Below are 25,040 nucleotides of genomic sequence, written 5' to 3' on the forward strand. Positions count from 1 at the left end.
AATGAAACTATTTTGCTTGCCCAGAATCTTAAGAGAAGCCCTGACTCTGTGAGAATTGTTTGTCGTAGTGTCAGAGCTACGTAGCGCAGACATTGCATTGAGCATTTGACTCTTTGATTTAGCTTTTTCAAGCCACTGAAGCCACTATGAAGCTCAGAGTTTACGAGAATTTTTAATGAAGAGTTTCTGGCTATGTTGCGGTTGACTAAAGCTGTTTTCAGTAATCAATTCCACCATAAAAACGTGAATAATCAAACACGGTAAAATAATATAAAGTGAATCTTTCCTTCTGACTTCCTTGCGCGTACGCGTTTACTTTTCAGCCGGAGTCGTGTGGTCATCTATGGTGCAACATGAGACTTTTGTGAGTGACGCTGATTTTTTTCTGGGATTTTTGAGAAGAGATGTCTCGATTCGCAGGTAAAATTTATACTTTCGGGATAAATTTAACCGATTGGGGACTGAAAAAGTGCTTTATCCTTACATGTGTACTCATTCGGACTCATTGTTCGGACTTGTCTCGGACGTACTGTGTTTTATCACATATATAGCGAGAATTTTAAGCAATAAACCTTGCAAATAGAATTCTATATTTGCTATATTTCACATGTGAAAAAAGCGATACGTCCAATCAGCTTCGCGTATAGCTTTCTTCACATGTGAAAAATATAACCAATCAGCATTTAGAGTAGTACGACTCAACCAATCACAGCGCGAGAATTCAAATGGTTTCCAACGAGGTTGAGAAAGCGAGCAGCAAGTTTACTCCCGACGGCAGTTTATGTTTTTAAAACATGGCTACACGTTTTCTTCCTTTACAAAAGTTTGCCTTTTAAGAACTTTATGGAAATGCAAGCCAACAGAAACACGCTAAGCAAAACCTAAAGAATACAACAGTGATAAAAAATCATTCTTCAAAGGCGAAGTGAAGGCAGGCCAAGGCGAAGTGTCGATAAGTGAAAGCGAAGACAAGACTTTCATCGGAACTAACAACACATCCGCGGACTTTCTAAGAATATTCAGGCACTTTTGGGATCGTCTTGGTAAAGTAAACTGCATTTTTAATCTTGATTTACGTGGTAATTATTGTTTAATTAACCGACTCGTTGTGTTGCCACAATTTGTTCATAATTCGCCAGTTAAAGACTGTAATTCGCCAGTAGTTTATTCGCTTGTGGCGAAGTTTCCTCGATGCGATACGAAGTTTTTAACGTAAATGTAACGTAGTGTGTTTATTTAAATAAAGTTTTTGTCTAGGAGAGTTTGTCGCCAGTAATTTTTCTTTTTTACATGTATATTATTGAAATAGCGAATTCGCTTATATGTCAAAAGTTTTAAACTGAAAAAATCGGCTTTAAGTATTCAATGGTTGAATTCTCGTTATATATATAATAAACAAATTACAGCATAGAAAGTGCTTTGTACCGATTTATATTCACTCGTTGCAAAACTCGTGAATATATATAGGTTATTCACCAGCCGGGAGGTCCGTAGTGGGAAAAACTGTGCCCGAGGTCTTGGATACCTCCCGAGGCCGCAGGCCGAGGGCGGTTCCAAGACCGAGGGCACAGTTTTTCCCAATACGGACCGACCTAGGCTGGTGAATAACGTTTTTATTTTTTTCCTACTTTATTTGTTTTTAAAAGAAATCTTGAAAGATTGTGTCACAAAATCTTTGTTTGTATTCGCGCATCATTTCAATGTTGCGTCGATCGACGGATCAGCAAGATTGTTATTAGTATAATGCTGTTTGTTATTTAATTCGCTTTGATTAAATGAACCGTACTCACAAAAAGGTTCAGCATATTAAATTTACATTGAAGAGACTAAATATGTAAAAGAAATTGAAGTTGTAAATATAACATAAATGTGAAATCGAGCCAAAGCATTATCATTAACAAAACTAAACACTTTTATATCGATTCGGCTTCCCCGATGAATGTTTTGAAAGGAACTATGTTCGTAAGATATTAATTTCTCTGACTTAAAAATACTATCTAACTGAAAGACAGTTTCGGTATAGCTATACACACTTTTATTTAACGAATTTATAAAATTTTGCGTTGATTCCCAGCAGAATTTCTTTGTGATAAACAGTGCGAAAGTGAAACTGAATGAAATGCGTAGTTTGGACGTACGGCACAATATTGCGAGAATTATTTTGACTGTTTTTAATAAAAGAATCTCATTTTCTTGAATGATGGCAACTTGTGTTTTGTTTTGGCAAAAAGTGGCTGTTTAAAAGGCAGTTGTTACTCAAAATTGAAGTTTAAAACCGGTGCAGCTTACTGCAATGGCGTTAAAATGATTGCGAAATGCACAAACAATCACAAACTACGCCTAGAACTCGACTTTGTCAATAAAGAAATGAAAACTCGCCTTTAGAAGAACTTCGAGGCCTTTAATTCCACTTCTATTTTGTCCTTTCACATCCACAACGATTGGTGAGCAGCTATTTCGGTTTTGCAGAGCAAATCTTTAATGTTTTCGTTCGTACAACGCTGCAAAATGATTTCGCGCGGAAAACATACTCGACGGCTCATCTCGCAACGGATACCGCCCGCTGTGAGCGGGCCGGATGGGAGAACACCGCCCGCTCCCGGAACCAATCAGATCGCAGGATTTGTAGAATACCGCCCGCTCACGAACAAAGAAAAAAATAAAAATCCGTACGGCGCACTTTCTATGAAGTAATCTATATGTACAGCTTTGGCTACTTATCAATAAGGAAATTAAAAAGCCCTATAGAAACTTCTGTCCATAGTTACATATAGGTAAATGCTAAAAGGCATTTGTCGTTTTAATATAAAAATAAAAGAGTCAGAATGTCTGGGTGGTTGTAGTCTTGGCTGCACAAGCCATAATGTCCAACCCTCTTCTCCTTAAAGCACAGAACGCTCTATCAATCACACCCTTTCCTAGCTAATGGTAGATTATTGATTTTTTTTAATTACCTTACCATACAAAGAGCGGCGAAAAGTTTGTGTAAGTTATAAGCGATCGCGAAAAGATAAATTTGAGATATGTAAAGCAACTCCTTGATATCAGGATTTATGTAAAGAAAGTTTATTTTTTTCTTCAATTTGTGCCACTTTGGTTCTTCTATGTAATAATTATTAGCCAGACTTCCAGCAGTATCTGCAAAAGCGATACTGAGTAAATAAATTCGCAAATCTGCAAATAGCCCACCAGAAGGTTGCCTTCTTCCCTGCAAGTCATCGGGGCATTTCTGATCGAATTTAAATTCGGCTATACCTAATTGGGCTTTTTTAGTACGCTTCGGTGTTTTTGGATCGTCCGCATTTGACCGAAATATGGATCAAGGCTCAACTAAGTTACCTCATGTGTTGCCAAAGCGTTTAAAAATTGAACGATTTTAACAAAGGCACTTGGTCGTAGAAGAAAAAGGCCCTAACAAGTGAACCGTTTCAATTCCGCTGTCATGAAAATCTTCCTAGACGGCCGATCATCATCACACGCGGGTTTTGTACCTCATCCTAGCTTGGCTCGCAGGCGCGATGGCTAAAAGAAAAACTTTAACACGGCACTTAAAAGGATATGAGCTAAAGGTCGAATTCAGTGGTGCTCAGGAAATTTCTCAAACAGGGTAGGATTTGTTACAGATTTTACCCCTTTGAAAACTATGAACAGGCAAGCTTACTGGACTTCGTCGAAGACCCGCGTGAGAACCACTTCACGTAATTTCTTTACGTTTCTTATTTTGTTTCTTTACAAGCAAAACGGAGTGAGCCGACATAAATTGTAAATGAACAATATTTATTCTTTGATTTCCTTATTTACTCTGCTTGCGATATATGCAATGGATAACGGTGTCTATTTTGCGATTCCTAACTTTTTTTAATTTGAAAAATAAAACTTTTGAAGTTGTCCTTCAGTAGCATCTTGAATAATGATGGTTAAATGAGTCAAGAGAGGTCTTGAGCTGATGTGTTTTCGCCGATCCACGGCTTCAAAGGGCATTAGAAAATACTATATACGAAAGCTGGGAATAAAATGATGCAAAATACAGTATCCCAGAAAGTATCTTAATGTATTTGGCTTGCCCAGAATCTTAAGAGAAGCCCCGACTTCAGAGAGTTCTCGGTGGTAGTGTCAGAGCTTCGTAGCGCAGACATTGCATTAAGCATTTGATTCTTTGTTTTAGCTTTTCCAAGCCCCCGTGAAGCCAAGTTTTACTGAAGAGTCTCTGGCTATGTTGTTGTTGACTAAACTGTTGCCTGCAAATTAAACAATTTTACCATAAAAACGCGAATAATCATAGACGATAAAATAATATAAATTGAATATTTCCTTTTGATCTTCCATGCGTACGTGATTACATTTCAAACAAAGTCGCGTGGTCATCTGCGGTGCAAATAACATTAGCTGTTTTGTAAGTGTCGCTGATTCTTTTCTGGAAATTGTTTAGAAGAAATGTCTCGATTCGAAAATAAAATACATAATTTCGGGATAAATGTATAAATAACTGACTAGTAACTGAAAAAGTGCTTTATTGTTGCATATTCGTAATCATTGCCCGGCCTTCTGATAGAAGTACAGCCGTACAGCTTCGGCTGCTTTAATATCAATAAGGTGATTACAGGTAAATAGGCACCTTACGAAATTACGACGGCAACTTCAACGAGAACGTCGCCAAACAAAAGTTTTAATGTATGAGCAGTACTTTACCTTAGCAAGTGTGTTATCCAACTTGGTACATTTCTTTGTCGTCCTCTACAAAACAACGACGTGAAATAGCCAAATTCTGTGTAATCTGGAGAGCGTAAACCACGACGACAACATTTTCATGTTCCTAGTTTGAATTTAATAATGCGCTTACATATTCAGCTCGAGATTAGTTCTGACACCAATGAACGTACTAAATAAATTAGGATAGTTGCGAGATTGTTAAGTAAAATATAAATTCATTTTTTAGTCGACGTTGTCGTGAGAGTCGCCGTCGTGGTCTCGTAAGCTCTCTAATGATAAAAGGTAGAACGTCTCGGTGGTTTTAAGCTGCACAAGCTATTTTGTCCAAACTTATCCTCCTTATGGCAAACGACGCTTTATCAACTCGACCCTTTCCTAACTAATTGTCGGATTATTGAAATTTTTAAGTTCCCTACCATGCAAAGAGCGGCAAAAAAATTGTGTAAAGCTGTAGAAGCGATCGCGAAAAAGGTAAATTTGAGACATTTAAAAGAACTCCTTGATATTAGGAGAAAGTTTCTTTTAATTTGTGGATGCTTTTTGTTACTATCTTGGCTAAAAAACGCAGCGAATAATCGAGAACATATATTTTTTCTTTGTTGTGCATCAAGCATTCATCATGGCAAATTTTAGCCTCTTAAGCAAAGCCCGAAGGGAGTTTTTCTAGGAGACCTGACGTATTTAGACGATTAATGTTTTTTTTTTTTTTTTTTTTTTTTTTTTGTTAAATGGTTAATGTGGCCCGTCGTTCTTTTTATTAATGTCATTTGTGGATTCGAAAAATTGATCTGAACAATTAAGCAGAAAACATATTTTAACAGATTTCAAGCAGTTGGAGTCGGTGGCCTTAGCCTAGGAAACCTAAAATTGATAAAGAGTATCAATAGAATAATAAATATATTTTCTCGCGTTGTTCATTTTAACAAATAAAAGAGAAACAAGAACATACAGAAGAAAAAGAACCACCAAGAGTGTATTAGCTAAAGAATACACAGCTGGCGACAGAGCACATCTAGCACGTGGAAACTGTCATTATTGATGACTAAGGGTAAACATCGTGTTTGGAAAAGCTAGGAATTGAGTCGCATTTTTTTTCAAGTACTAGTCATTACGTATTCAGCTTTGGTTTCGTTGATACGTTTACAGAAGAGGAATATTGCATACATGTTTAGTGCTTGCTATTTTCAATATACATAGAAATGACTAAATAGAATTTTAGTTGAAAACATGCCGTAACCTTTATTTTCCATATTTGTTAAATTTTACGAAATTCAAGAAAGGCAATAAAGCAGGAGATTATTAAACGTCTACTAACAATTTGCGTTAATTTGACAAAACAAACACACTGATCACGGGACTCCAACTTTCACGATTATAAGTGACACAGACAGTGGTCAAAAGCTTAGAAACTGTCATTATTGTTCACCGAAATATAGACAATGTAGGTCTCAGCTGTTCTTTTTTTAGAAATATAAGAAAGGCCATACAAGTAGGACATAAAAACGCGTCTATTTTTTCGTTAATACGACTAACAAACACATTCGCACGCAATTTCAAACATTTAAAAATGATAGGCAATGGCTTAAAAGAAACTGAAAAACTCGTGGACTGAAATATAGACAATGCAGACGTCGGCTGTTCCCTATTGACAAATCTAAGAAAGTCAATACAAGTAGCTCTATTTGCGTTCATGTGACAAACAAGCACATTAATCACACACAATTTCAAACATTCATGATCAAGTGACAAAGCCAGTGAACAAAGGCCTAACAGCGACTGTCATTTTTGAAGACTTAAAAAGAGACACTCAGCTGAGAGAGATCTTAGCTGTTTAATTTTCCTTTTAACTAATCCAAGAATGGTAATAAAAAACAGGACAAAGGACCGCTTATAGTCAGTATTTGGGTTGATGTGACAAGTCCATTACCCTGCAGACATAAAATGTTTCTTTTGTAAAATGGCTTATGTGGTCCGTCTTTTTTGTAAATGTCATTTTTGGATTCGAAAAATTGATCCGCGCAATTTAGCATATGATATATTTTTAGGCTAACTAAAGGTCGAATCTGAATTATTTATGGACGTATTTCGTGTAGACACGAGCTGTTGGAGTGAGTGGCCTGCGAAATCTGAATTTGTCACTGGGCGGCATCAGGAGAATATTTTATTTTCAAAAGTTGTTTATCATTAAAACAATTAAAAGGAAGACAAGAACAAACAGAATAAAAACAGCCACTTAGATTCTATCAGCAGAAGAATGAGACAGCTGGCTGTAGAGTACGCCTAGCACGTGGAAATTGTCATGTTTGGAAGGCAAAGGTTCTGATGGGAAAAGCAAGGAACCGAGTGGGAATTTTCTTCAAAACTAGAAATAGACACTGTTCTTTCGGCATCTGATGTTTATCTGCATGCTCTGGTTTCGTTGTAAAATTTACAAGAGAGAAATGCATATATGCGTATTGTTTACTGGTTTCGATATCCTCATAAATGGCTTGATAAAATCATTTTATTAGCTGAACATTATTCTCTAATATTTGTTCTACTTTATGAAATTCAGAAAACCGATACAAACTGGAGATACATTTAAAAGACTACTTAAGCTGTATTTGCGTTAATGTGACAGACACACTCCAATTGACACGGCCGATGGACAAAGGCGTGGCGGAAACTATCATTAGTATATACCACACAAGTGAATAGTGCTTTCCGCGCGCGCTGATTGGTTAACTCGGAGGTGATTAGCAAAGTACTATTCACCTCGGAGCAGCTAAAGAGAAACAAACCGCCTTCGCGCGTTGCTTTTTTTTACCGAAAGTGATGTTTTAGTCTGCTAGTTATTCAACTTGTGTGGTATAAACTAAAACAATTATTCACCTCAGTGTCGGCAAATATCCACCACTAACCATGTTATCAAAAAACTTTCCAGGATAAAAGCTTTTACTTGAATCGTATTCTTGTATTTAAATTTTTTCTTTTCTTTATTTTTGTCTGTAACTAGTAACTCAAAGTAATTTAAGCTGTGTTTTGTAAGTTGTGCATTGTTCAATAAATGTTTTTGCAAACCAAAAAAAAAAAGGTTTTTTGACTGCGTGTGATTAATGTCCTTGTTGTCACATTAACGCAAATAGAGCCTAATAAGTCGTCTTTAAAGTCCTACTTACATTTGTTAAAAGGAAGCAGTAGAGAATAACACTGTCTATATTTCAGTCAAAACAACACCGCCACACCGAAGTGGAAGTGAACAGCCAGATAAAATATAATGCAAGTTTTTTTTTACTAAGTTAATAGTACATTTATATATTTATTAATGGCTAGCTTACATTTGATTTAAATAATGATTTGTGATTCGCACTTACTCTTTTCAATAAATAGTTTACTTTTGAGGAAAGCAAGGAAGGCTTCGAAATAGTACTGTTCTTGTTCTCTTGAAGCAGAGTAGATGTAATACTTGGCGATTATCAGGCAGAGGTTTAAACCAAGTTGTTGGCTAAAGTTGTTTGTGAAGCCGTATATTATGGTTTTGTCGTTCATGTCAGTAAAATCGTCGTTTTTAACATTCCACCAGTCAGAAAAGCTTTGCCAGAAAGATTGCATGTTCGGGCAATCTTTCAAAAAGATGTCGTAAAGTTTGTTTTTGATAACAAAGATGACATTTGTCTTGTTGAATGATCTTATCTCTAAAAAGGGCTGCATTGGTTGGCGAGATATGATGTATAATTTTAAATTGGAATATATGTAGCGAGCCAAATATCCTTGGTCACTTTAAAAGGAATGCTATAGATAGTTTCTATAGCTCTCTTATGAAAGTTTCCTTTCGAAAAACATTGATGATCAAGAGTGGGAAAAGGTCTAACAGGGACTATCAATATTGTAGACTAAAACATAGACAATGTTAATCTCAGATCAGTGTTCCCTTTTAATAAATAGTATACGAAGAAAGGCGATACAGGTAGGACACAAAGGAAAACTTCTACTCTATTTGCGTTAATACGACAAACAAACACATCAATCGCACGCAATTTAAAACATTCATTATCAAGGAAAGGTTTATTCGTTTGTCTCACGATGGAATCGCTTTGAGTTGTTGATCGCGACGTTTCGATTCGATAAAGTCGACTGTTTACGTGCGCTATTTGTAGCATGTTGGTTCGCTGCTATTGATGCGTTTCCTCATTATTATTCCGACTATTAGATGTTGTTCCCTCATAGGTCTGCCTTGATGTCGACCGGCTGTTGTGCTTTTTTGATCGTAGTATCCAAGTTTCAGGAATTTCAATTCCACTGTCTCTATTGATTTTATATCCAACATACTGCAAATAGCGACACATCAAAAATCGACCTCATCGCCTGATGAAGACTAGCAGTATTGCAGTCGAAAGGTCGCGATCAACAACTCAAAGCGATTACAGAAGTTCACCTTTCCTATCTTACATTACGATGAACAGTAAACACAAATTTAATAACATTCATAAACAAGTGACAAACAAGGACTATGGTTATTGTAGACTGAAATATAGACAGTGTTCATCTCAACAGTTTCCTTTTAAAAGATCTTGGAAAGGCAGTGCAATTAGGACATAAAAAGCCACTTTAATGGGCTCTATTTGCGTTAATGTGACAAACTAACACATTAATCACACGCAAATTCAAACATTCATGATCAAGTGACAGAGCTTATGGGCTATGGCCTTGTAGTGGCTGTCATTATTATAGACAGAAAAGGAGACAATGTAGATCTCAGCTGTTTCCTTTTAACAAATCCGAAAAAGGTAATAACAAACAAAGGATAACAGACCACTTACAGTCAATTTGGGTTAATGCAACAACTCCATTACGCTTCAGACATGTGAGATCGAGTGATGAAGCTAATGGGCCATTGCAGACACAGGACGAATGCTCAACTTTTGGTGCCTTTTGGACAAAATTAAAGTTAAATAAAAGCATCGCCTGATCTTTTGTTGTCTTTAGTTGTTAGATTAAAGTTTTGCAAGGTACATTTGACCTTTAATATACGTTTAATTGACCTTTAGTTAATCTTTAAAAACACAGGTCTTTAAGCCTCCTTTCAGCAATCTTTAATTTCACCATAAATTACCACTTGAACTTTGGTACCTTTAATTTTATCGTAAAGGAACATTATAGTTGTAATTTTTCTTTTGTAAACTTTAATCGAGAATATTAAAGTTACTAAACGTGAGTCATGATCTTTAGTTGGCTTAAAATGCGAAATTAAAGTCTCATAAGTTGCAATTGACAAAAATTAACCTTTAATGAAGTTTTATATGTCATGTCAAACTCAGTAATGACAAGTCGCCGTACGTATAATATGGTATAGTCTGAAAAGCGATCTCACCAAAAAACACCATGCATTAGTCAGTAAACGGTCTTTCTGAGCTTTATTGAAACATAAATGCAAAAGACGACTTTAATTTCAAAATTAATGGAAGAAATTATCAACAGATCGATTTGCTTTAAAATCCAGGCTCAATTTTCAATAGTAAACACCGGCGAAATGCTATTTTGAGAATCTTGAGCCTTGGTAACAACGATCAGCGGCAGGCTGAAGGAGGTTGAGACAGTTGGGGGCCTCGGGTCTATTGTGTGCACGAAAAATGGCGCGCCATTTCACCGTTCGTACCGTGTCTTGTGAGACAATTTTGTTCAGTTCTATTTTGTCAGGTCGTACTGTTCGATTCTGTCCGACGTCAAGCGTTTAATATTGTACAGTTTTCACGGTTGAAGTATGGCGGCGGAGCAAGATCAGCGGCATAAACATATTGGAGCCAAGTTTCCGGACGACAATATAAGCTTAAATCAGCTAAGCTGAGATTAAGCTTATATCGAGAGCAGTAGCACCCTCGTAGCAAAGATCGAACAGCTACAGGAAGAAAATGAAGGCAGCACCAAGACACAACCTGAAGTACTCCAACGGGTAGAGCGCCGTCTGCAGGATCACAAGGAAAATACCAAAGTCCGCGCTGGTCGGCGGACCGTTTCGTCGTTCTCGAACTCCGCTGAGGAAATTGCAGTTATCGTCGCTTCAAGAGTGAGTAAGAGAATTCTACTTTAAAAACTCACATTAGCTTATACATTTATAGTATATGCTTAATATTTCCTAAGAAATGACCCAGTGGTTCAAAGAAAAATTCGTTATTATTCGAAGTAACGGTAATGTGTTTTGGCGCGCATTTAAAATTATGCATAAATTAATTATTTATTGATATTAAATTATGACATTCTCAACGGCGGTATAGCCTGCGAACGCAGACGTATTTGCTAACGGCGGTACGGCTTGACAGAAATCGTGCTATATTTTTAATTTGAGTTGATAAGTAGTTTATTTGTCATTTTTTGAAAAATATTGATTTGAAAGGCTGTAATTATTTCTCAGCTTGAATCATTAACCCTGCATAATTACCCCTACTGTGCTTCAAAAATATATTAACTGTAAACTCAGGTGACATTTTTTTTTTTTTGAAAAGTGAATTTTCTCTTCTACATGTTTATGTTATACATGTATACATTGTGTTGGCCCAAGATAGGGTTTGGATAGTATTAACAGTTGTGAATGTGAGATTTTTATGCTTTTGTACAGTTACCAGTGATAACTTTATTGTCAGATCTTTATGCTTCTGTACTATTGCGAGTGACCACATTCATACGTATGATTGATTTGCTTCTAAGAGTAAACCTGAGGCACAAAATAAACAATTTAGGTGCCATTTATTCCAAGTAGAGTAAAATAAAATAATTTATGCCAGTCAATGTGAATTTTCCTGATGAGACTGAGAAAGGTTCTCTCCTACATGTTAATGCTAATTTAAAATAGGCAATTGTGTTGGCCTGAGATAGGGTCTGGATTTTTAACAGTCAAGAATGTGAGATCTTTAGGCTTTTGTACAGTTGCGAGTGGCAACTTTTTTGTCATATCTTAATGCTTATGTTCTGTTGTGAGTGACTGCATTCATAGAGATCATTGATTGCTTCTAAGAGTAAACCTCAGAGACACATAAAATAAAAATTTAGGTGACATTTTCTCAAAGTAGAGTAAAATATAATGTCAGTCAATGTGAATTTTCCTGATGAGACTGAGAGAGGTTCCCTCTTACATGCTTATGTTATATGTATAGGCAATTGTGTTGGCCCAAGATAGGATTTGAATTTTTATCAGTTATGAATGTGAAATCTTAATGCTTGTGTACAGTTGCGAGTGGCGACTTTATTGTCAGATCTTAATGCTTCTGTACTACATTGCGAGTGACTGCATTCATACAGATCATTGATTGCTTCTAAGAGTAAACCTGAGGCACATAAATTAAAAATTCAAAGTAGAGTAAAATATAATATGTCAGTCAATGTGAATTTTCCTGATGAGACTGAGAAAGGTTTTCTCCTACATGTACATGTTTATGTTATATACATGTAGGCAATTGTGTTGGCCCAAGATAATTAAGGTTTGGATTTTTAACAGTTATGAATGCAAGATCTTTATGCTTTTGAGGCACATAAAAAATAATTTCAGGTGACATTTACTCAAAGTAGAGTGAAATATAACCTACATCAGTCAATGTGAATTTTTCCTGAGGAGGGGAGGTTCTGTCCTACATGTTTATGTTATATAGGCAATTGTGTTGGCCCGAGATAGGGTTTGAATTTTTGACCATTATGAGCATGAGATTTGTCAGTTTGCAAGTGGTGAATTTATTCTCAGAGCTTTTTAAGCTTCTGTACTATTGCGAGTGACTACATTGTATTCATAAGGGGATTTGGAGTTTCGACTATTATGAGTGTGAGATCTTTATGCTTTTGAACAGATATTTACTGCAGCTTCTTTTAGACCTTTACAACTGCTAATGTAAGTAATATCTTATATTATTGTTTTTTTAGGAACTAACAAGACAAGGAGCTGCTCTTAAAAGCTGACTGAAAATGAGGTGCCAATCATGAAAAGGGAAGGGCTGCAGAAATTTTAATTTTTGAGGCATTGTGCCTAGAAACATACCAGTAATTGCAACTTTTTCTGTGAGTATGCTGTGCCAGAACTATTGGCCTCAGTTCTGAACACATGGATAGAGTGATTCAACTCAGATTTCATGAAATAGAAGTAAGGCATCATCATAAGACACTGATTCCATTATTTTGTTGACTATTGTGAATCAACAATTGAAACATTGAATTTTGTGTTTCATTGTGTCCATCATTTAGTGTTGTTTCACAGGGTGATTAGGAAAACCACACTTAATTTATTGTTATATTATGAAGTGATGTCATTATGTTTGTTTTATATCATAAACTGTGCCATGCACATTGCATTTTACAAAATGTACATAAAACAATCAATGGTTTAGATAGTTTGCTCAGTGACCTTGCCAAATTGTTGTTGTTATGTTGCTTATTTGAACCAGGATCAACAAACTAAAAAATTAAGAAAAAATAAGTAAACAATCAGTTTTTGGTGGTACTAAGGAAGGGTTCTGCATCTACCGGTATTTAGAATTTGACTACCCCATCATTCTAACCACCAATAGTTTAAGAGTATATTGCTTCTGTGCACTATATATAAGGGTGTGTAAACACAGGCCTGCTTCCACTAATGGAATCAGGCCTGAATGCTTCACAGCTGGCTTCGCAGATCCAGTGATTGAATAATTTATTTGAGACTTGTCCCAAAACATTCAAAAAATATTTATAACTACTATGTGGGAGGTGCGGTGGCCTAATGGTTAGCGCGCTCGCGCTCGAACAGCCTGGGTGGGGCGCTGCGTTGTTCTTTGGCAAGACACTTTGCTCTCACAGTTCCTCTCTCCACCCAGGTGTATAAATGGGTACCGGCGAATTTACTGCTGGGGGGTAACCCTGCGATGGAATAGCATCCCATCCAGGGGGGAGTAGCAATACTCCTAGTCGCTTAATGCTACGGAAACCGGGATAAGCTCTGGCCCGGACACCTACTTTACATAAAATACTGTATTTATTCGATTAAGCGCCCTGGCCGCTTATTAAATTTTCAGACCTTGGGAGTGGGTTCTTATTCAAGGTGGGCGCTAATTTGAGGTTGGGCGCTTAATCAAATAAATCCGCTATTTAATTTAATAAAAAAAATAGCCAGTCTCATCTGACAGCAAAAAATTTTACTGTATTCATTTTTATTGTACGTATTTATAAACGACTGTTTAAAACACTTTATGTGACTATTTGTAATTTATGTAGGGAAGTAAGACAAAATAAAGAAATAAAGAAATAAAAAAAATATTGGTTTCACTGTATATGTTTGTCCACAGCATGCTTCTGATGCCCCCCCCCCCCCGGCCCCACCCTTTTTTTAGCAATTTGTATCATTTAGAATGCATCAAAAGGTGAAGCAAGGCTAATTAAAGGTGATTGTGAAACTTTTGTCGGACTTTAATGGGAATAAAACACACATTAAAGATGACTATGAAACTTTTGTTGGACATTAATGAGAATAAAACACAATTAAAAGATGGATGTGAAACTTTTGTTGGACATTAATGAGAATTAAACACACATTAAAGATGACTGTGAAGCTTTTGTTGTACATTTTAATGAGAATTAGAGGTAAACTAAAGATGGTTTTTGGAGACCTTTCCAAAAAGTTTAAGGTAAACTAATTGTATCTTTATTGGCCATTTATGAGAGCCTTTTAAAGCCTATGAAATGATTCTTTGAGTTAGCTTTTATCTTAAAATGCAATTTGTATGAAATGGTTCATTAGTATACCTTTATTTCATAAATAAAAGTTCATTAAAGGTACATTTAAAGTCTTTCCTAATGAAATTAAATGTGGTTTAAATACTTCAAATGTACAACTTTAATCTACCTTTAAAAGCAATTAAATCCGTTATTTCGTCCTGTGAGAGTAAATATCCAACCAAGAAAGAGAAAAAAGAACTATACACAGCAAACAAAAAGGGTAAACCAAGCTGACGTTCAACTGTGGTTCCTTTTCATAGAAATATATATTAACCACATTTTTTTTATATGAAATTATCCCTCGTTTTCAACCAAGCTGCGGCCTAAATAATTACTTCTAAAAAAATCCTATTGTTCTCTCTCTGCAATATATAGACGATTGCAGCAATTAACCAAAACATCAGTGTTAAAGGGACTGACTAAAACTGTTGATGTAAAGCAGAGAGAGAGAAAAAATAAAACGATTTTAGGAGGGTCAATAATTATAACAGCATTATTGGGTATATTGCAGGCAGCAATGCACCCAATAATACTGTGAGCCTTATATTAGTAAATTCAATTTCAGTAAGGAAAGATTACAATAAAATGTAATCTTCCTACTAGCAAGCAGCTGTGCTTGGCTCATACGAGCTGGAGAACGTTTTTTTTTTTCTACGGAAGAAAATAATCATATAAGTACGATATTTTTTTATTTTCGCTGACGCACGTAGCTTGAGAGAACGTGCTCTGATTCATGTTCGCAAATAAAGGAATGGGTTAAGACTACTTGCAGCTGAATTCATGCACAACATCAAGGAGGTTGAAAGATGACATTCCATTTAACAAATATTTGCCATTAAACAAACCCTTGTTTACCAAGATCATGTGCCAGACAATTAAAAGCCGTGTTAAAAAAATGTGCTTAAGAACGTTTCTCTTTAAGTGAGAAAATTTACATTGTACTTGGGAATCGATATTTGCGTGGAAAAAAGGGAACAAATAAAACATGTTCTTTAAAATACATAGTGTAGTGTCAGATGTAAAAGCAATGTCGTTCATCGGTCAACATCGCTAAAAGCAATTATACTTCTCAAGTCCTGGTTTACAAACACATACGCTATGTTCGCAAGAATTTCTGACAGATAAAATAATGTTCTCAAGTTATGACAATAGCTAAATTTCCATAATGGCCAAAGCCCTTGTATTGCTGTTCACTAAATCGCTATTCTACATACAATTATTTTCTCTATTGGTGAAAAAAGGTTAAAATGAACAATCACCAAAACACTCTTATAGAATTCTAAATTTCTTTAACATACAATACAGAATCAAGAATTACTATCTTTAAGATATGAAGACGATACACGTGTGCTTTTGTTTATCCAGTTGAAACCACACTCAAAAGTCTAGACGTATTTTACCAAAGTGAATTAACGCTGAGAAAAAAAAGTGACAAAATGAAAAGTGGGAGTCTTTATTCCATATGTCTGGTTCTCAAATAAAGCAAACAGTTCAACGCATATCACTGATTGCCGTTCAAGGAGAAGCTCATTCAGTTTTGGAAAGCGAGAGGTAAGTACTGGAGAAGTTTTTAGTGCTAGTATCTAGCTGCGTTTTTTATTCTTCACTGGTTTTTAAAGCTTATCGTATCGTATTCGATTTTCTATTATGCTTCACAGTTTTGCTTCCTAAACGTTTTCAACTCGGGCGCTGAGTTACTTAAAACGGTAAGTGATGTTGGTATATGACTGGAGTTAGTATTTCCAACTATTTCCCGAAACAAATCTGCAAGGGCAGATAGACATTTGGAGAGCTCACACAACTGAGGTATTTTACTGATTTGTTTCCTCAGTTAATAAGTGCAGTAGTTGGTGACTCTCCTGGCTATTAACCCGGGATGCGGGATACCATTTTAAAATACAGTTACGAAGTCAGTTGTATCGAAGATTTAGCTTCAAGAGTTAAGAAAAAAAAATTGCATCAATTGTTGAACTGGGTGTTTTATACGAAGCCAACTACTGTTTTCTATTTTTAATGCCCTTTGAAGAACAAAGTGGTCTCGGATCACTGACATTAAATACTGCACTTTTAAATTTGTGGTAATGTGGTAAATAATGATGTTTTTGTCCGCTCAGCATGCCTAACTTTTGATTTCTGCTTCTGATTTTATGCTGAAGCTATGTGATATTCTTTTGAGTGGACTTGTGCTGTACAGCTAAGAAAAATTGATATCCAGTTGGGAGCATTTCAGCACCTTTTAGTGTGAGCAGTGTCAAGGCACTAACTGCACAGTCACCCGTACACGAGCACTGCTCTAGGACATGCAAAATTTCTCGCCTTTTTTTAAAGTTACGCTGGTCCTTCCGTTGGTGTTGCAACTTACAAGAAAGTTATTTTTTTACTCACTTTTCGTTTTTTTTTTAATCAAGTAGTTTCACCACCCTATATTACCATAAGATAGAAAAACAGAATGCGCATCAGAGCACATTGATGAAGTCGGAGTCGGGGAAAGAAAAAAAAACATTTAGTTTGCCTCTTAACTAATATCTTAACCCTCGAACTTATAAGGGGAAGGGGGTGGATGTCGACCCTCCGTAAGGTTTTTTCTAAATTTAAGAAGATTTACTCTACAATGCCGAAACTTTAAGTAGCTGTTCAATCATTCCATTCTGACTACACTAACACGAGACATTCAATGTGAGGAGTTTATTGAGGATGCGTCAGTCAGTAATCTGATGCAAAATGTATCCTAATACAGTCATCTGATGCAAAATGCAGCCTGATTACAACCTTGAATCTAGCAAAAAACAACAGTTCGTTTTTTAAGAGTATTAAGGTGTGTGCTACGCCAGATACGAAAAAACACTAAAAACCACCCTTTAGAAATGGCCAAAAATAGGTGGAAATCCTTCCTCATCTAATGCAGCAGCACGAGACCCCGAGGAAAGGGCACTAAATAATCTAGAGCATTTTTCAATAGACTTGTTACAAAAGCTGAACAAACAACACTTTAAAGAAAAAAGGAATGCAAGCGAAGACGAGGACTGACGACGTAGAATGACCTAAATCTCCCGCCAAAACCTATATATACCTAGACATCCCATAACAACACGCGAACTTCTCAATCGTGCCGTCAGAATAGTAATTTCTGTCTAATTCATTCATTCAAACGTCAGAAATGGTATTTGCTTAAAGTTTGAGATGTCAACCATGTACCCATGATATGTGATGTTGCCATTTCAACGTCATAATTACCAACCTGGTCTGGCCAAAAATCGTCATTTTAACATTTTTCTTTATTTTTCCAGCTTTTTGAAACAGAATTAAACGATTTGTTTTATTTTACACTCTATAAGCATTCTGCCTTGATTTGGCATCAATTTCCGTTATTTTAAGACTTTCTAAGAAAATGGTGAAATCCAAGATGGCGGCACTAATCTACAGACAGACCAAGATGACGTCACATGTCGTCATGTGACGTCAAAGAAAACAAAACTTATGTCATTTTGTAGAGTAAGGGAAGGGCTTCCTACTCAAAGCAAAATAATTTCGCTGTGCCTTAATAGAACGAAAAATCCAGGGAGGGGTACCATCCCCCCTTGTACTATGGTGGGGGGTATGAATTTGCTTGTACGTCCGAGGGTTAAGGACTTTACATACCGACCTAAATATCCAACATGTATTTGTCCTCGTAATTTACCGTTGTGTAATATTCGGGTGACCACACGAGAAAACAATGAAAAAGAAAACAAGGCTTCTACATGACATGTCTTCCAATAATAAGGTGGCGAGCCTCCCTAATAAATATTCTACTCAGTTTACCTGAAAGCATGTTGTGCTTTGGCGGAAAATCTGATAGAAGTGTTGAGTTGTAGTAGAAGAAGCCACGCCTTTCAAAGAAAAATTAATGATTCCACCTCTTATTTGGTGATTCACTCGCACGTGTTTTTGATGTATATATGACCTCTTTTAAAACCTAGTGACAAAGATGTTCTTTATTGATTTTAGATTATCTGCAATATGGAGGTGAAGGCAGCTTGGAAGATTCTGTGCTTTCTATTGTTTTTTCTCACAGTTACTTACTCAAAGACACGAGGTTGTGTATTCACTTTCCTTAATGGGCATTTTTCTATTTCATTATTTTTTTTTAATCCCAACCACAGTCAAGTGAAAAAAACAAAAACAAAAACAAAGCAAAAAAAAAAATGGAGGCATTGCGGGGAGTGGGAGGGGGTTGGTGTTGGGTGGGGGAAGTGGGTAAATCCTTTGCTACTTTTGACCTAAAAATCTTACGGTGCGTTTTCCTGAACCGGAACTCTAGGAAGAAAATTGACCAATCAATCGATACTTCAATCAAGGACAACGGTTGGCGATCTTTTTTCTTAGACAGGCCAATGAGTAAAGTGATTTCAAACAGGGTTCTCTGTTAAATTGAACGGCTGTTGGCAAGTGTCTATATAAAGAAAATAGTCAAAGCTTAGCAAAAATAATTTAAACAGATCAATGTTTTACTTCTTTATTTGTAGCTTTCAATTTCAAGGCTGGAAAAGACAACGTGACCACCACTACACCAGGGCTGTTTGCCTGTAAAAAAATCTCCTTTAATGAATCTTTCTCTGGCGGGCAGCAAGTCAGCGTTCTAGCCTCAGTGGGCCACAGTGCGAAGAGTCCAACTTCTCGTTATGGTGCTGCAATTTGGGTTGCGGATGTAACAGCAAGAGGATTCACAGTCTGTGTCCTTGAGTTTGGCGATGGGTCCAACGGGACAACTCAAGTAAACTGGATCGCTTTACAGTCCACTCCTCGTGGTTCTCAGCTAGGAAGTGCCTCCTTAAGCTCTTGGACAACTGGCACAAAATGCGAAAAGATCTCTTTTCAACAAGTAAGATGTCATTTTAAAATTGTTCTTCTCATGCATGATAAAATCAAATTCCTTCATTATTTGCTCATTAATAGCTTTTAGGTAGGTACGAAACCTAATGTATTTTGTTACCCCCAGAAGCCTTCTAATTGTGAGAAAAAAACGAAAGACAGTTTCGTGATCAGAGCCTCAAACAGTGACACAATTTTCAACCCTGAAATTCGCTATCGTAAACTCACCTCGCATTCGCAATCAAAGCCACACTGAAAACTTTGGTTGCTTTCTATCAACAAAGAAACTCTTTTTCTTTCGCTAGAATATAATTTCAGGGCTTAAGCAAAACTTTTCGAACTAAAAAAATTGAAAGAGTGAGGAATACTTTTTACGATACTAAAAAGACGAATTAAAAGGTAGTTTTCAACGGAATTATTTAATATGTTTATGTAAGACATATTTGAGAATTGGCTTGATTGTTGATGGCTGCCTTTTTACCAATGCATCGTAGTCCCACAACAAAGCAACTGTTAAGCGCCAAAACTCCTTTTGCATCTTCATTCTTAGCAATTGTTCTTTATCGTGGTTCTTTTTTATTGACAAAAGTGTGTACATAACTCCAGAACGATCAATTTGTTTCTTCAAACTTTCTTGGCGGTCATAATAACTCGATGCAAAATTGGCTTGCGTTACTAACAACTCGGTGACTGATATCACTATTGCGCAGACTCAATTTACGTCAGAATGTCGTGTTTTATGTCACATGTATTATGTGACGTAAGTCACAAAACTAATCATGTGGCGAAAACGGCGAATAGTTGCTCGATCAAAATGGACCTAACCTCTAGGTTGGCTTTTTTATCTCACTGTTTCGTTGAAAAGGCAGTTTTGCAATGGGAAATTCTGCAAGAAGAAGGAAAGACGAGCATTTGGGGTTAAAATATTCATTATCGTAAATTTTTGAAAAAATTTTTTGACAGTTTACGGCCATGCTGTGAAAATTTTGCCAAAGTTTGATGCCCTCTAAGTGACAATCCTTCTAATAACCCATGCCAATTATCAGATATGTTTAATAAGAATATCTGTATGCATGTTCGAGGGAAAAATGCCGTTATACCACGTGCTAAATACTGCCGTTGAAAATTACTATTTAATTGAAATTTTTGTTATCTGAAAAGTATTCCTCATCAGTTCATTTTTTTTTTCAGTTGGAAGAGTTGCTCTTAAGCCCTGAAATTATATTCTAGCGAAAAAAAAAGAGTTTTTATGTTGATAGGAAGTGACCAAATTTCTCTGCGCGGTTTTGTAAGCGAAGGCAAGGAGTGTTCATAATAGCAACTTTCGGGTTTGAAATTTAGAAAATTTGTGAATTCCACCACCGAAATCAATTTTCTTTGCTTTCTCGAAATTAAAAGACTACTTTGGGAAACAAACTACATCAGGTTTCTTATCTACCTTAAAGCTATTAATGAACAAAAAGGGAAGTAAATCGATTTTTCAACTTCTCCCACGAAATCAAATTTCTGCTCGGCCGATCGTAAAGGCCATTCTTTAACAAAATTACCTATTTCTTGATCTCTTGTAAGTTTCTTTTGTACCTTTGTTTATTTTTATTGTCTGCAGATCTATTTGTTTGTTTCTGCGTCTATGTCTTGTTGTGGGTCTTAATCATTTATTTATTTATTTATTTATTTATTTATTTATTTATTTGATTCTTTCTTTATCCACCCCTTTGTTTTATTTGTTAAATATGTATACCTTTAATGATTTTTCCTATATTTCTTTTTCTCGTCATCAATTCTTTTTTTCTGTTTCCCCGCCCCTTTGATTCATTATAATTCATTAGTTTGCTTGTTTGTTTACGCCCTTGTGTTGCTTCCTTCTTTGTCCTCGTTTCCATGTTTTGTTTGTCTAATTTTTGTTGTCAGTCTTACTGTATCTCGTATAATATGGGGCAGTCTTATTCTCACAGGAGACAAAGTAGCCGGACGTTAAGTCGCTCATATAAACTCCGAGCAGATTTCTCCTATTTGTTAACCAATAAAACATACCGCTATTATAATGTATGACATCATTGTCAGAAATACATTAAAATCACAACTAAAGGACAAGGAACAAACGGCTGGTATCAGATCTGAGAAAGTATAGAAAATTAGAAGTCGGAGAGGTAAGTTACAAAAGGGGAACAAACCTCTCCTCACGTACACATCCCTAGTACGAGCAGTTTAACTGGTCCGAAAGCGACTAAAATTAATATGAACTCCAGCCCTGTCATAAGGGCACTTCCATGATAAGGACAGTCTTCCCTGTCCTTTTAGTGCCCGTATCAAAGAAATTTGAATGTAAGCAGATTAGGTAAAGCGTTTGTTTGTTTTATAACAATTTTAAAGAACAGTAATTAATACTCCCAACCTATGAAATATTGCGTGACAGGACCAAGAGTACTAAACTTATTGAATTTCAATTCAAACTCCTACATAGACGCGTGTCAACCAATTCCTTCTTAACTAAAATAGGTCTAAAAGATAACGAAAACTGCAGCTTCTGTCACTCCTCCCCAGAGACATTAATTCATCTTTTTTGGTTATGCGACAAAACATCACACTTCTGGAAAGAAGTTATCAAATGGCTAGAAAACGTAAATTTACTGCCTAAAGACTACAACTTATCAAATGCCACTGCTTTGGGGCTGAGGCCAGACAATTCTCAATCTGCACTTTTAATCAACTACTGTCTTCTCTTAGCACGATATCACATATGGCTAACTAAAACAAAGGAAATGTACCCAAACTTAACGTATTTCATATGTCTACTCAAATCCTTTCGTGAAATAGAAACAGAAAGTGGAGAAATTAAAAAATGGAAACCTTTTGCGGGATACATATAGGTATGTTTAATATTGTTATGTCCGTGTTGTTTTTTTCTTTTTTTCTTACTTAACTTTATACTCCTAATCTCATGACAGGAACATAGGTTACTGTTTTTTTTAAATATCTCAAGTGCAATCACATGCTTTTGCCTTACTTTAACAATCAACGGTACATTGTGTCTTCCTGTAATTATGGTTATTTGCCTTCTTCTTTTCTTTGCCCTGTGGTGTTATTGTAATTGCTAGTAGTTTAAGTAGTGTTTTGTAAGCTGTATTTAGGTACTGTTAAAGACTGTTAGTAGTTTAAGTACTGTAAGCAGTGTTAACCGTGTACTGTTGTTATTGTACTGTAATCGCTGTTTTTTTTTCTGTATGTATTGTTGCATTTCAATAAAAAAAAAAAAAAAAAAAAAAAAAAAAAAAAAGGATCTCTGATTTTTCTTCATGATTGTCACATTAACTTTAGTTTATGTAAATTTGCTTTGATGTACTTGTATGTTTCAGGTTTTCAAGACTCCACCAACGGTGTTTGTGACTGTTAGTCACCAATCTCCCAACAGATCGCAAGACGCCATGGCAGTCTGGGTGAAAGATGTGGGAAATAACAACTTTAAAATTTGTCTGAGAGAAACGAAGATATTCGGTGGAACACATAAAAACATAAAAATAGTGAGTGAACTACATTTTATTATTTCGTTAGAGTTAAACAAGGCTAGCTTAATTTGGCTGGAGAATTCCTTAGAATACACTCTCTTTCTCTCTGGCCTCCATAAAATAGGAATGAAAAAATGATGATTTTTTACAATTAAGGGTTTTCGAGGGCAGGCTTCGTTGAAACGGCACTACAGTTTTCTTACTGATAATCAGAAAGCTTTAGTTTTTCGCTAATTTACTAAAGCATTACTTTATTCCTTTATTAATTCATTCAATCATCCATCCATTATTTCGTTCGTTTGCCTACACATCCATTCATTTATTCATTTTTTTAGTCCATCAGTCAGTCAGTCTGTCAGTCGGTAAATCAGTAAGTCAGTCAGTCAGTCAGTCATTCAGTCTGTCTATCAGTCGGTAAATCAGGTAAATCAGGTCAAGCGGGAGTATCTCTCTTGATGAAGAATAAACATTTAGACTACGTCTCCCATATCAAAAGTGCCTCTCCAAACATAATTTGGTGTCACCTAAAACGACAACTTTTTGCCATAAATTCTGACATTTATCTAGCGGCGGTTTATTTACCTCCACTTCAGTCTCAGCGCAAAGCAGGGGAGGATGTGCTAAGCATTTTAGAACACGAAATATACAAGTATTCAAAACAGGGCAAAATTATATTGCTTGGCGATCTCAATGTTAGGACCGGAACTTTAAATGACTTCATTGAAAACGATTGTCACGATTTCCTAGCAACTGCTGACACATATAATCTTGATAAAAATTGGCCCAAACGAAACAATGGAGATTATATCGTAAACAAATTGGGAGGCGAAATATTACGATTATGTATAGGAAATAAATTGAGAATATTGAACGGTAGAGTTACAGCAGATCTAGACGGCAAGCTAACATCATATCAGACCAACGGAGCAAGCACTGTTGATTACGGAATAGTCAGTGAAGATCTTCAAGACACAGTGCTAGGATTTCAAGTACAAGCTTTAACACCTTATTCTGATCACTGTCCAAATACTCTCAAATTAGCTTCCCGTAATCGCGATATTATAAACAACGCATCAAAAAATTCTCAAAGAAAAGAAACGTCTCCACAGAACAGTTTTACCAAGTTTCTTTGGAAGTCAGAATCCAAAGATAAATTTATTAGTGCATTATCGAGAATTGATATTCAAGACAAACTCCAATCCTTCAATACAGCACACCACAGTTCAATAGATGATGAGATTTCGCAGTTCAATCAGATACTCAAATCAGTTGCCAAACGTAGTCTTGTACCATCACGTAAAACGCGTAAACATACCAAGAAACACAAACCATGGTATGATAATACCTGCAGACAACTAAAGAAAAAGCTGCAGAAACTTGTAAAGGAAATTAATCCCACAGCTCCTCAATCACTGCGGCAAGAGTACTTTGCAGTCAAAAAGAAATACAAAAAGCTAGTAAAACAGATGTATAAAAGATATAAAAATCAACTTCTAAATGAAATAAACGCCTTAAATTCCAACCAAAGCGGCGACTTCTGGAAACTTATAAACAAAATCTGAAAAAATGAGACGGTCGAGGAAAGTTCTGATATCTCGTCAGAAGACTGGATAAAACATTTTCAAAACCTTTTGTATGACAAAACTCAAGAATCACAAGGCGAGAACGTTACATTTCCAAACAATCCTGACCAAACAACAACTAGGACAGATAAAATTTTAGATGCGCCTATCACTGCAAAAGAAATTCATGATCAAATATCTAAACTCAAGAATAAAAAGGCATCCGGTACGGATGCTATCTTAAATGAAATGATCAAACACGGGCGTTATTACCTTATGCCTTCTCTAGAGAGAATATTTAACGACATAATTGAGAACGGAACCTTTCCAACTGAATGGAACATAGGTGTCATAAAACCAATATACATACAAAAAGGCGATAAGAAATCTCCAGCAAATTACAGAGGAATCACTTTAACTAGCTGCTTAGGAAAACTGTTCGCATCAATTTTGCAAAACAGATTGAGTAAGTTCATCGAACAACATGATGTTCTAAATCCTGAACAGTTTGGATTTAGACCAAACTCCAGAACTACTGATAGTTTATTTATTTTCCAGCAATTACTCCATAAATACACCAAACAACACAAGAAGCTTTACGTTGGTTTTATTGACTACGAAAAAGCTTTCGATAGTGTATGGCAATCTGGAATGATACATAAACTACAAACATACGGAATACAAGGGAAATTCTTGAATGTTA

General features: G+C 36.0%; 2 protein-coding genes across 2 annotated transcripts in view; both read left to right on the forward strand.

The window, feature by feature from the left end:
- Nucleotides 1-25,040, forward strand: part of LOC144666224 (uncharacterized) — a 249,082-nt gene that overhangs the window by 64,456 nt on the left and 159,586 nt on the right. The gene's annotated exons all lie outside the window — the stretch shown is intronic.
- The window catches only part of LOC144666228 (uncharacterized), a 168,437-nt gene continuing 159,480 nt past the window's right edge, over nucleotides 16,084-25,040 (forward strand). Inside the window, exons 1-4 of the mRNA XM_078527623.1 lie at nucleotides 16,084-16,124; nucleotides 18,406-18,493; nucleotides 18,924-19,279; nucleotides 22,626-22,790. Of these exons, the coding sequence (XP_078383749.1) occupies nucleotides 18,418-18,493; nucleotides 18,924-19,279; nucleotides 22,626-22,790 (597 nt within the window). The 5' untranslated portion in view covers nucleotides 16,084-16,124; nucleotides 18,406-18,417. The remainder of the gene's footprint in view (nucleotides 16,125-18,405; nucleotides 18,494-18,923; nucleotides 19,280-22,625; nucleotides 22,791-25,040) is intronic.

Source organism: Oculina patagonica, chromosome 9, assembly GCF_052425735.1.
Source record: "Oculina patagonica isolate OP01 chromosome 9, crgOcupat, whole genome shotgun sequence".
Lineage (NCBI taxonomy): Eukaryota > Metazoa > Cnidaria > Anthozoa > Scleractinia > Oculinidae > Oculina > Oculina patagonica.